This window comes from Denticeps clupeoides, chromosome 15 (genome assembly GCF_900700375.1).
Source record: "Denticeps clupeoides chromosome 15, fDenClu1.1, whole genome shotgun sequence".
Taxonomy (NCBI): Eukaryota; Metazoa; Chordata; class Actinopteri; order Clupeiformes; family Denticipitidae; genus Denticeps; species Denticeps clupeoides.
Window position 1 is genome coordinate 13826734 of NC_041721.1, and position 13603 is coordinate 13840336.

Here is a 13603-nt window from a genome sequence, read left to right on the forward strand (position 1 = left end):
TCTGTCTCCCTGGCAGTCCTCTGTCATTCACCCTGTGTGCTGTCACTTTTTCTCCATCTCACCATTATTTTTTCCCTGCTGTCTGTCCAGTTTTCTGAAACACTGGAAGCATCATTTCACGCTTGTGTAAATTGTTACAGAGCTGGTTTATTACACTACAAGACTTCGGGTGTGGTGAGGAGAAAGATGTTGCCTCGAGTAGGTGATGTAACACAACAGTGACAGTGACAAAAATACATGTTTCAGCAGGGAGGTGTTCATGTTGATGTTTGTGTTGCAATTCTCTTAGACTGCACTTATTATTAAAATTGCACACCAGACAACACAACTGCCTAAACTGTAGCAAGGCCACATCTCATCAAGTATGGTACAGGCCAACCTGTTCACTTTTGAAAACACCAGACAATATTGATTATTGGCCACCATGTTATTTTTTCGAGGTATACTTTTTGAGGCGGTTTCTGGTGTATTCTGTTGAATGCAGGTTCAAGACCACAAAGGGGCAATCTTTTAAACTATTGTCTTCCTCTTGTAAGTCGCTTTGGATAAAAGTGTCTGCTAAGTGAAGTAAAAAAAATAAAACATTTTAACCAGGGGTGGGTGATATTGAATATACTACATGCGATGTAGTAATTGACTATATTGTGACCATCGAGTGTAAGTCCTAATGTTATTGTTAAACAGACATCATGCACTTCACTTTCAAAGCCCATTAATCAAACATTAATTGGAGATGGAGATGGAGATGGACGACTTGGTTCTTAAGTGACTTAAAGTCACTTAAATTTTGTAAATATTGGTATGAATTCATGCAATAAAGGTCTTAATTAAGTATTTATACAAGGATTTAGAGGAAATTTCAAGGTGTGTTTGTGTATATATACACACACACACACACACACACACACACATACACACTCACACACAGTCCCAGTGACAGCGTTGCCTTGGCGATGTGTGGACCACTGCCTGGGCCCCCGGGGACCTCATCTAAACACAGTGCTCTGCTAAGGCTAGTGTATAGTGATATAGCTAAAAAAAAAAAAATTGCAATATTGATTTTGGCCTCTAAACAACCTTGATCAACTGAGTATTCTCAGTTGTCATAATGACTAGAATCAGAATTCTTGCATGAAGTGATAAAAATCTGCATTATCTGAAAGTGGATCGTGTCTGCCTCAGTGAACAAGGTGTATTACGAGGAAAGGAGCTACACTTCCACGTGTGACATAATGACTGGAACAGGTTTAATTGTACAGAATGAGGTAGTGGGGTGCATGACAGCTGTCAGTTATTGCCATGGACTCCTACTGTCATTAAAGGTCATCTTCTGGGTGTCAGAAATAATTACACAGCAGCCAGAAGGACTGAATGGGTAGTTTGTTTCTCCGCGATCCTTTAAAAATTCACCGCTCTATGGTAGGAAGTGTGATAAAAATTTAATTAGCTTATTTACACTATCCAGGAATACCTAATCAATGCACGTCCTGCATTCCGAGGTGTTGCCAGAAATAGTTATTTCATATGAGACTCTTTAATTTCTCGTTGAAGTGTCCTTGGAACAGGAAGATCTAGTTGTCAAATACCATCTGTCGTGTAAAACCAGTTGTCTTTGACTCAAATGCCAAATGGCAAATCAGACTTTACCCACAGAGGGCAGGTGGTCTTATATTGATGCCTTAATTGGATTACTGCTTCATCCTCCCCGCTGTTTTGCTGGACTAATTTACGGCCCATTGCCACGCTTTTAGAACCGGGGCCCACAGTCCAGTGCCCTCGCTGTAATTAAAGTCTGCCATCTCTGTGGCCCCATATCCAGCTGTTTTGCAGTGCCTCCGAGCGAAAAGTTGAGAGAGAGGAAGAGAGAGAGAGATTTGACAAATCAATTCCTTACCTACCTCCTCAGCTCATTTTTGATTACAGGAAGCCTGTGTCCTCCCCACTGCAATAAATGATTAAAGTACATAGACCACTCCCATCGATTGTGGCTAAAGCAGGCCAGTTGTGTTTTCAGCAGCTGTCCCTGTTGGAGATTTTGTTTATATGAATGGCTTTGTGCCACATGCACGGTTGTGGTGATTCATGTTGTACTCTCATGTTCTCTCTTTTCTTGATAGATGATGTCTTGTGTAATTGTTGTGACATACACAAATCACCTCCCATATCATTAAACCTTTGGACATTGATGTAAATGATAATCATACCTATATCAGCTGCATGTGTGATAAATGTGATAATACCTAATTTATTAATACCTAATAATACCTGTGTGTGTGAGTGTGTGTGTGTGTGGCATGAATAACACACACACTTATTTATTCTTTTATATTTTATATTTTAAAACTAGATATTGTGTTAAATTTTAGCATTGTGAAAATCCAATGGTAACACCATGTACCAACACACTTGAAATGGATTTTGTTCCCCATTTTTAATTGCGTGTGTGCTTGACAGGCACTTGGCACTCGGGTCTTCAGCCTGGGTTTACTTTAGTGTTTGTGCTTTGGGTTAAAACCAGAGAAACGCTCTGATGGTCAGAGTCAGACAGGAGCCTCTGGGAATTCATTATAGACTCAGCAGAAGAGTGTTCAGTCTGTCAGAAAAGTCAGTAGCAGGCACCTCTGGGAGATTTCCTGGATGAGAGAAGATGGGGGTTAGTGAGAGAGAGATAGAGACAAGTAGGTGATGTGAGCAGCCAGGAATGTCACATAACACTCATGTGGCTCGACGTTCTGCCAAGCCGCACAAAAAGTTTGTTGTCTCTTTTGTTTTCTGGAGACAGATCAACTATTCCTAGACTTCTGCCAAGGATCAGCCCCGAGTGACATTCCAGAGGGAAAAAAAGGTTTCTGAGCCTCACTAAACCAGTTTATTGGAATGTGAAACACGGCAACTGTCACACTCGTGTTGTAACACAGGCTAGAACTTCTGCATATAGCTGGAGATCAAGTTATCAACGCTCTGCCCAGGGTTTAAACAATAATGTGTATATTGTGGTTGTAGATGCAACCATTAATTGCAATGAAAAATGAATTAAATAAAAGCCAGGACACAGACTTATTTTTGCATAGAAAAAAATGGATTCAATATCGTACAATTGACACAAAGTTGGAACTGAAACCTGTATGCAAGTTCAGTGAATGGATTTAAAGTATTTGTTGTTGGTGGACTTTGATGAACATGACACCCCACAACTGACACCTTATGATATCTTATAGATACTAAAGTCACTTAATTGTGGGTCACACTATAATTTTTAAATCGCATGTATATTTGACAAACACCACTACATAAATAGAAATTGTGCAGCTAAAGGACAACATTAAAGCATTTAAAGTACTATGTCAGGAATGAGGACTAGCATAACCCTGCCCTGCAGCTCCAGTTCCTCATACAAAAAATTCTATAGTTAAGAGCGCCACTGCCCCAGGCCCTGCCTGTCAGATCTCACTAAATGCTGTTTCAAATGTTTTTTGCAGTGACTCCATTTCCTCCTTGAAGTTACACAAGAAATTGTGTGTGTGAAAGGGAGAGTGAGAGAGAGAGAGGGAAGTAGTTTTGTTTTTTTCCTCCTCTCTTCTTCCCTGTGCTGAAAATATCTGTACGTGAGTCAGTGGCAGTACCAGCTCAGGTGGAAGCCTTTGTTGTTTTGGGTTTTTTTTGGCCAATGTAAGGGAGAACCCACAAGACGACCGTGGCCTTGAAGCAATGACGTCAACGCGACAGCTTCAGAATATTCATAGTTTGTGCATATGTGAGCCTGGCAGCACATCTGCGGTGTTAAAGAAACATTAGGGGCTTCCTTTTTTAGCTGGTGGATTCACAGGGCAGTCCCACGCTCTACAGTTCCCTGATCCAGTCCAAAGCCTTCTGTTATTGTCTCGTTCTTTTTTTAAATTCTATTTATCTGAGGGAAAAGACCTGTTGAGCTTGTCTGATGGAGCGCTGGGCCTGATATCACTCCCTGAGGGTCGATTAACCTTTCGGAGCCCCATCATCGTCTGTCACTCTGCTCCCACCCCCTAGAATTGGGACACATAATGCTAGACCTTATCTGATGAGAGCAGGAGCTTACACCCTGCCTACCACACAGACCAACCTTGTTAAGGACCGGACAGAGCACATTTTGAAAGATTTTCCCAGGTAGTGGCTACAGTGTACAGTAGAGCCCCCAGCATCCCTCTTTCTGTGAGCTTTACTTTTCAATTAGCCATGGGCTCAGCATCAGTTTTTCCTCCCTGCTTACTCATACTGAAGTTAAACGCTTAATGTAAGCCCTGGCAGTGATGCATCATAAGTCTAATGGAATGTCTGGAAAGCGCTCAGACATTAGGAGAGTTGACAGTAAATATTCATACCCTGTGCTGGAATGTGATTGGCCAAAGATCTATCATGATGCCTGTCCATGCCGTCAAGCCCAAATCCACCATCGATAGATCTTTGGCCATATATATATATGGTTGCCGGTTCTGATTTTTTTTTTAAATGACGATCACTTCACTTCACTTCACTGATGGACTCATTAAATATGATTTACTTTTTCCTGTTCATGCAGATTTCAGAAATCATTCTCCCAGTTGAGCAACAATTAAAGCAAATAAATCAGAATAAAACAATGAATGTTTGTGGCCACTGAAAATAAGACAGTAGGATTAAATGGTCTGAATGAAATTATTATCAAGCCGTTATCTCATTAAGACCACCTCCAGTGTGCATTTTCTTACTGTTTCTTGTCTATAGGGACATGCCCACGTTAACTTGTGGGAGCCCCGTTTTTTCATGGTTTGTTTTACTGTGACAGGAGTGCATGAGGTGGCTCTCTTTAGCATGTTTAGCATGTGTTCATGTGCACAGATTCAATTCATTCAATCAAATGACAGCTGTGGTTATTCCATGACAATGATCTAGTTGAGCCCCCAGTCATGTGTGAGATGGAAACCCTGTTGATTTCATGTCTCATTGTGGAGACCTCACTCAGAGCTGATGAGTGGAAATAGGTTGAGTTTTTTTGGGAGGTGGGGGGCAGGGGTAATATTCCTCTAGTGTCCGTTCCTCTCACTCTCTTGTTGCTTCACATTTCACACCTGCCATTCTGCCACTCGTGTCCTGCAATTAACCTGCCGTGGGAGAGCTGCAGCTTTTTCAATGACTGCTGAAGTGAGCTCCTCATTCAGGCTCATCTCCTCATCAGTCCGAGCGTGAAGACAGCGGCTCCTCTCCTGCTCCTCTCGTCCACCCTCCCACTGGCTCGCGCCGCCGCGCCCTGGTGTATGAATCAATACAGCTTCTGCCATGAACATGTTTTAATTCCAGTTTCTCTCTTTCTCTTTTCAGAAACCTGCTTGACAGAGACACGTTCTCCAAATCAGACCCAAGTAAGGCCACTAAGATGTTTTATGTCTGTTATGAAATAGAATAAGATAATTTTCTTAAGCCTCAGTCCCTACTGTACTTACCATTACTAAACCATTAAAACCAGAAAAACACAGGTCAAAAGGGTAACTATGCCTGTAATATCAGGCAACAATATATTGGTCATGACATATGTCATGACATATAATAACCATGTTTCTATTGGTGACCACAAAATAACCTCTAAACCTCTAGATCCAGGTTTGCTGTTTCTCACGTGTTCGTTCTCGCACTCAACTGCCATTAACCTTGCCTTAAATAAAACCGCATAGCTGTTTTTATGTGAATTGATTGATTGGGTCACTCATTGTTTATTTAAAAAGAAGTGGGGTGCTGGTGTCCCCCACCCACTTCACCGCTACATGAAGGAGCAAGCCTACTGAAGTTCACTTATAGACTAGCTAATTAAATAATGGTAGGCAGTTGCTTAACTTTGTAAAGTTTACCTAGCTGAGTGTTTTCATTTTACCACAGTAACATCAAGGGTTAAGGCAAACACGATTGCACTAGTTATGCCTGGTTAGCCCAAGATTGAGATCACAGATGGACAATTACCAGAATCTCTGTTGAGAGGCAAAGTGCTAGTTGTTCGGCGATCACCAGTTATTCAGATGGTACTCATTCATTAAATGTGCCAGTTTTAAAATGAAAAAGCAATTCTGAACAAGAATCTGAAAGGGAAAATCTTGTGAAAAAGTCGGGTGTTTCAGCACAACCTGGGGTCAGCCACTATTTAATGTTAAATTAAATCATTAAAGCAACTTAATGAAAAGGGAATGAAAATGTGCTTTCTTGAACTGTGAATGGGCGTTCGTGTTTATAATTCTTGGGTCACCCCTCATTCTCTCACCTGTGTGCACCCGTACACTTACGTGTCTCTGATGTAACGTTCCCGGGTCCATGAAGAGGGCACGTCTTCGTCACAGCGAGGCCCTGACACACGAGCACAGCCCTGAGTCATCCTCTCTTTTTTTTTGCAGCCCTCCACTGATTGTGCCATGACAGCCTGAGGCACAGATGACTAATATTTATCTGCATGCATTTAGGCTACATATATAGAAACATGATGTGGGTGGCAGATTCATTGAAGTGGTCGCATTGCTCCTTCACACTGAAGCCATATAGAAAAGTAAACATGCCTGGTGTTGAGCCTAAATTGGAATTTGTCTGTGTGTGTGTGTCCCAGCTGCCCTGTGCTTGATCTCTCATCTGTTTTTACTAATATGTACTAAAAACACTGGGAGGCTACTGAGTGGCTAGGGTGGTAGTAGCCTAGTGGGTAACATACTCGCCTATGAACCAGAAGACCTGGGTTCACTCAACCCTAAGTTGCTCCAGGGTGACTGTCCCTGTAACTACTGATTATAAGTCACTCTGGATAAGGTCGTCTGATAAATGATGTAAATGTACTGCTTAAGCACAGTCGTGTTATATGTGTGTTTTTGTAGTCCTTTACTTGTCAGTCTCTATGTGATTATTTATTGATCAGTGGGCTCTGCTTCTTAAATGCTGTTCTGTGTGGTGATTTTCTTTTCTATGTGGATTGCTTCATGCTCACTCTTTCAATTTCGTTCTTCTGCTCTTTTCTTTCAGGACTTTTGTCTGCTTATCAACTTTTCTTCCTTTCTTGCTAGTCATGCCTTCTGGTTGCCTTGCATGAATTTCTGTAAGTTTCAGTTTTGCCTTTTTTTTTTTCACGTGCATTGACATTTTTCCAGTAAGTGATGTGTTTGTGCACAGGTTCTTCATATTTCTTTACAAGTTTCCTCTGTCATTCCCGTCCTCACTGTGGTTGTAAGCATGAATATGTCAACACACATGGTTGAAACCTGCCACATTACAGACATTCCAAAACAGTCATTTAATTCCAGGAACTAATATTGGAGTCAAGCTATCTGATGCTCCATCTAAGACTTGCCGATGTTTTAAATCAAGCACTGATCAGTGACCTCAAACATTCCACCATGTCACCCCTCTAGAAAGCTGAAAAAGTTTCCAGTAATGCAAGTTAGGTTGGTAACTGACTCTGGTAGCTAAAAACTTTGTGCAAGTAACTTCGGCACGATGGCCAAAAATACAAACAAATCGGCATGCGTGTGGCAATTGCCAGAACCGAAACACTATACACATACGTAAATCGGTCCACAAAGAATGCCGCAGCCGCTGATGGGCGGCTGCATAGCGCCTTTTAACTGCAGTCCTGATTGGTCCAGGTGTGTCTCCAGGTGCCTCCAATCCTGACAGGCATCGGGATTTGAACCGGCAACCTTCCAGTTCCTTACCCGCTAGGCCACCACTGCACCACTGTTTCCACCTGTTTCTAATAGGTTAGAAGTAATGAATGAGATGTATGCCATCACATTAGCTGCCACATATGCGGATACCTGATGAGTCTCGTCTTTATTTTTTATGTTGTTTTGAAGCACCACAGACCTTTGACAGTGAAGCATTATGCATATTCTTGTTTTATAGAAATGATCGTTTGATGGTATGGGATGGTAGTAGCCTAGGGGGTAACACACTTGCCTATGAATCAGAAGACCCAGGTTCCCTGAGCAAGACACTTAAGCCTGGGTGTCTCCAGGGGAACTGTCCCTGTAACTACTGGATAAGGGCATCTGATAAATGCTTAAAATGTAACCATTTATGTCCTGGTAATGGAGGACAGATAATACTGGGCTCAATTTTACATTTTGTTTCTGTTTCCTCATAAAACATCAACAATACACAGCCCTCAGTGCTTGTGGTAATGTGATACCAGAGGGAAATAATCATTCCTTCAAAGTCACTGGCAAGACCTCCCAACGGCTGTGTGCTAAGGATGTCAGCATTCATGGAAATGGATGATGAGACATTCATGCAAGTAGGCACTTGTGCTGAGTCCCAGGTCATATTAATGCTGAGCGCAACTGCTGTGGTCTCTGGGAATTAGGCTTCTGCTGTGGGGAATGGACTCAGCTCAAGGGCCAGAGCCTGTGACAGGATTGGTGTTCATGGTACATGATGATCGCCAAACGCTTGGGAGTCTAATTAAATTAAAGCTTTTTCCCCCGCTTAGAATCAACACTTGGCACCAATTTTACCTGAAAAACCATCAGTGAGTCACTGTGTTATACTTTAATGAGTTTAAATTCAGTCATAGCTTATTCAGTTGTGCCTCTTCTTTTGATTGGGGTGACAGGTTTAGTGTCTGAGGTCCATGTTCTTCACTTGAGTTTTAAAAACTGGAAATGTAGATACATTTTTGTTCTTGATTAAGTAGCAATTAAGTTGCATGAGATTTAGATTTTTTACATAAATCACCTTCAAATGAGCCAGACTTGCACATACAAACATTTATACACCATTTTTATGTAGTCTTGTGGGTTTTTTTGCATTATGTACTAGGATTGCAACAATATGGCTTATTCATGGTGTTACAGATCTTTTCCATGCGGGTGGAAACAATCAACGCATCATATTGTTGTTTAGTGCACAGCAGGCAGAATCTATGCAGTGTGGGAATGCTGTGCACAACATTCATTCCATGTCAGTGTGTGATGTGACTATTGTGATGTGATTATTTTTATTCTCCAAAAAAAAAAAAAATCCTGAAACCATGCTCCAGCCAAAATAATAAAAAAATGCAGATATTTATTAGCTCACTTACTAATTCATAACCGCTAAATTGTGATCAGGGTTGCCAGAGCCCAAGCGGGTACAAACACATAAAAACAGTTATCACACCATGAACATCTCGTATATTAGCAGCCCTATAGTGTAAGTGTAAATACAGTTGGCAACATACAGATAACACCATTAGCTGCAGGCTACCTGGGTCTTAAAACACTAGTCTCGAGCTGTTCACAAACTCACAAACACACCTTGATCATCTGTACAACTGTGTGTCTCATAGCTTGTCATGCCTTGACTTTAATGTCACAAACACTGTGACATGATGGTGTATTTACACCATCAGTTACCACTGTAACAAGCCACTGTCAGCGCGATTCTGTAACTCTCACCTCCACCCCCTCACACACACACTCACACTCTTACACACCAGTACACAAGAGGGGGGTTAGTCTCACTCATGTAGAGAGGGACAAAGGCTACCTCTCATGCAGAGCTAATACTTTTGATCCCACACTGCACAAGAGGAATTTTCAGTGAAAGGGTAATTGATGGCGCTCTCTCCTGTGAAGTTGTTGGCGCTCTCACCATCAGCCTCTGGAAAAGGTGCCGCGATGGAGCGAACACTCAGTCCTGTGCCCTGCAGTGATGACACTGGACCAACTGTATGATTTTGAAAAAAAAAAGATAAATCAGAACAAAGGATAGTGAGTGCTGAACCTTCACTCACTCACTATCCATAACCACTTAGTTCTGTCACCCAGGTTGGGGGGGGTGCAATTCAATTTAGAGTCACCAGTCCATGCCACAAGCGTGCCATGCAAAACACGAGAAATGTTAAACATCCTCATTTTGAAAGGCGTCAACATTTGTCACATCATGCTACACACCTATTCGTGCTCGTGGATCGAATTTCCCATCCGCTCGCCCTACAGGAAGCACAAATAGCACCCCTACATCAGAGTGCACGAGTGGGATTTTAGCTAGGTTTTTTCATAAAATCAAATTGTCTTGTCTTGGACGCAAGGAAAAACAGGTTGGGAACCACTGACCTATGGCATTGGGTTGGCTAAATTTTTTATGTGCCTCCTCCTCCTCCTCAAATTAGATACAGAAATGCTATAAGTTTACAATTTAAGAATACAATTTGAGTTAAACAACTGTGCTGTATTGTACTTTTTTTAATTAAATACACCCAGTAAACTGTCTACGCTTGTTGCAAATTATGATGTAAAATCATCATAAATGACAACTCTACTAGTATAATGTGTTTTTTTTTTTTTTTTTTTTTTTTTACTGTATTATTATTTTTTTATGTTGCTTTATCAACTGTGACATTTCATTTACAAGGTTGTCAACCACTAACTGAGGCATTTAACAGAATAGATTACTGAAAAAACTAATTCATCCTTAATCCGTAACATTTACATTTACATTTACAGCATTTATCAGACGCCCTTATCCAGAGCGACTTACAATCAGTAGTTACAGGGACAGTCTCCCTGGAGCAATTTAGGGTTAAGCATCTTGCTCAGGGACACAATGGTAGTAAGTGGGATTCGAACCCGGGTCTTCTGGTTCATAAGCGAGTGTGTTACCCACTAGGCTACTACCACCGTAAATGCAAAACATTCCATTTGTGGCATTTGCATTGCAACGTAACTGGAAAGTTGTGGTTCTTCATTGCAGTTGTGTTCATTTGAAAGCTGTCACTGTTTTTTTTCTGTTCAACAGTCTGTGTGCTGTACACGCAAGGAATTGGCAACAAGGAATGGAGAGAGGTAGGTGCTGAGAGGTTATGCTAAGCAGTTACAGATCAAGAACATCATTTTGCTGCTTAAATATTTATGTATGGAAATGCCAGACTGAGCCTCTTCACCCTAGATAATAGCTAGTATTTTTCCTATTTTTTTTTTTATAGTGAATTTTGTCAGTTTCATATTGTTCCCTGGCTTATCGTTGAAATATGAGGCTTTTACCCACTTTGCTGTGATCACAGCCAACATAAAATTCCAGCACATTTGTTCGGAATTAAATCTAATTCTTTTCTCCTGTGGAATAAGTCATTTTGGCCTAGTTGCAGAGGAAAAAAAGTCTTGAGTGGTTCATGTATTTGCATTTAATATCTTCAGTGAAGCTCACATGAAGAGCGCTTTCATATGGAAATGATGATGGAGGGAGGTGTGAGCGGGTTCAAAATGTGTCTTCTCTTGTGCTCTTTTGGCAGTTTGGGAGGACGGAGGTCATTGATAACACCCTAAATCCTGATTTCGTTCGCAAGTTCATCCTGGACTACTTCTTCGAGGAAAGACAGAATCTCCGCTTTGATCTGTGAGTGTGTGGGGGGGCTGTATAAATTCCCTGTTTCCTTTTTGGAAGCAAATGTGTTTGGCTGTGTTTCCCTCCTCTAATTAATAGTCTCACAATATTTGCACTCTTTGGGAAGCACAAACGTGTGTGTGTGCGTGCATTTTGTCTGTGTGGATCTCTACCTACCTCAACAGGGTGCCATAGCTGGTATTTAAAATCCTCCCAGTCATGGATATGGGAGGGGGTCATGAGGTTGTGTGGGCTCTGCCTCCCAAGAACAGAATGAAACATAAACTCTGTACATGGGTGAAATGGAGATGCACAGCAATAGCATTACATGTGTGAGACAACAAGAGGCCATAAGGAAGAAAAGAAGCAAATGCCCATCTCATTTGCCAGCAGGAACACTCTACAGGTTGAAGAGCCCTCTGCTCACGAGAAAAGCACAGCTGGTCACTTTCAGGCTGTACTTGCCAAACTGTAACCCAATTGGAACATCACAAATCTGTTCATGATAATAATAATAAAATCATTTAATTAATTGATGTCTAGAGCAAAATGTATTCTGAGTTTTCCATCCTGTTTTCAATCGAACTCGTGCTTAATTAGAAACAGGTAATCGATAACGGTGTAATCGTGCATGTGGCAGGTTGGATGCAGATGGATGACGTGGAAAAATGAAATAAAAAAAATAGGGGCGTCTCCCAGAACTCTTTTATTATTACACGTAGATATAAACACACACATGAAAAGCACATACACACACACACACACACACACACACACATGAAACCATACATACACCTTCACAGACCGACCACACTAATTTGTTCACTCAATCGGCCAGCATTAAGACCTTTCCTCCACTATTTCTATCTTCTGTCACCCACCCAGAGTGAGGCAACAATGCTGCACGGAGTCCGTCAGTGACAAATGAACATGTGAGTGTTTGCCCACTCAGAATGTTCTGCGGGACTGTCTCAGTGCGTGTACATCGTATTATGTCCTTATTATGGCGTGAAGTACATTTTAAAACTTTCCATACCATTTCTATTGTTTGCTAAACTGAAAGTTTATTATTTTTATAGAATATTTACCATATTATGAAGTCAATAATATATTTCCTTATCTCTCTAATTATTGTACAATGTGGCTCAGGTTCCTTGGCTAGATTTAAGCCTGGTTATGAAAATTTTGATTCGCATGGCAATATTTTACAGTTATACTGCACAGTCACTGTTCTTAATTCTCATCAATAAAGCTCATAAAATTCTGAATCCACAGTTCTTCAACGATATTGTGGTTTCTGCCCTCCATTATCCATCTGACCTTACATTATCATGATTTTCTGAATGGCTTATTGCAAAATATTGCTTTGTGGAAATCTGTAATGCTAATTCAGCAAAGTTCTACTGGAGTTTTCATTAATGATATAGATTGCTATAGAAGCATACTCTTCCCTACATGTGAGGTAATGATGTACCAGTACTACACGTTTTTTTCTAATGTATTTGTAGACATACTTCAGTGTGAGTGTATTTATGTGTGCATAAATGTCCCGTTGCGCTGTGGCTGAATCCTGCTGGTCATGAGTGGTGTGTGTGGGTGTGGATCACAGAGCCTTGACTGGGGCCATCCTGCCCGCTTTCATATGGTTACCGAACAGCTGAGATGCACACTGACTGGCTGTCCTCACTTGGTCTGGCTTTTCCTTTTCTTTTCCCATCTTCTGTCACTTCTTTCTTCTCTTTCTGACGGTCTGTCTGCCTGCTCATTTTTTAATGGTATTTCATGCTCTTTCTGTCTTCCTTTGTTTTCTTTTGCTCTCCCTTTATTGTGCAGTGATCCCTTACAGCGGATTTGTGTACATTGATTTGTTATGTATTAAATTCTCTGTCCATATATAGAATTTGTTTTCTATGCGTCAAACTCATTGTGACTTAACCACCATAGAGGAGCCCCACAGAGATGTCATAGCAACACAACTGATAATGCCCAAGGAGACGATTGGCTGTGACTCCACTGTCCGACAAACTCTCACACCTCCACATCAGCAAGCAGATCCTGTGAGATGTGTGGTTTCGACCTATGACACGGATGATAAATGCATCCTAGCCAGAGATTATCCTTACAGAAAGATGGAGACAGACCGTGAAGGAGTTTTAGAGATGATTTAGATGCATTGGAATGAGATAAATTCGAAAATTGTATTTAGTCATTGATTGGTGCATGCCGGGTAAAAAAGGCTGCAATGGCACAACCACAAAAC

At 41.2% G+C, this 13603-nt stretch overlaps 1 protein-coding gene across 2 annotated transcripts in view; it reads left to right on the forward strand.

Moving 5' to 3' along the window:
* Nucleotides 1-13603, forward strand: part of LOC114764405 (copine-8) — a 69980-nt gene that overhangs the window by 14475 nt on the left and 41902 nt on the right. For both annotated transcript variants that reach the window (XM_028954031.1, XM_028954030.1), the window contains exons 2-4: nucleotides 5335-5375; nucleotides 10759-10805; nucleotides 11252-11355. In XM_028954031.1, the coding sequence (XP_028809864.1) occupies nucleotides 5335-5375; nucleotides 10759-10805; nucleotides 11252-11355 (192 nt within the window). The remainder of the gene's footprint in view (nucleotides 1-5334; nucleotides 5376-10758; nucleotides 10806-11251; nucleotides 11356-13603) is intronic.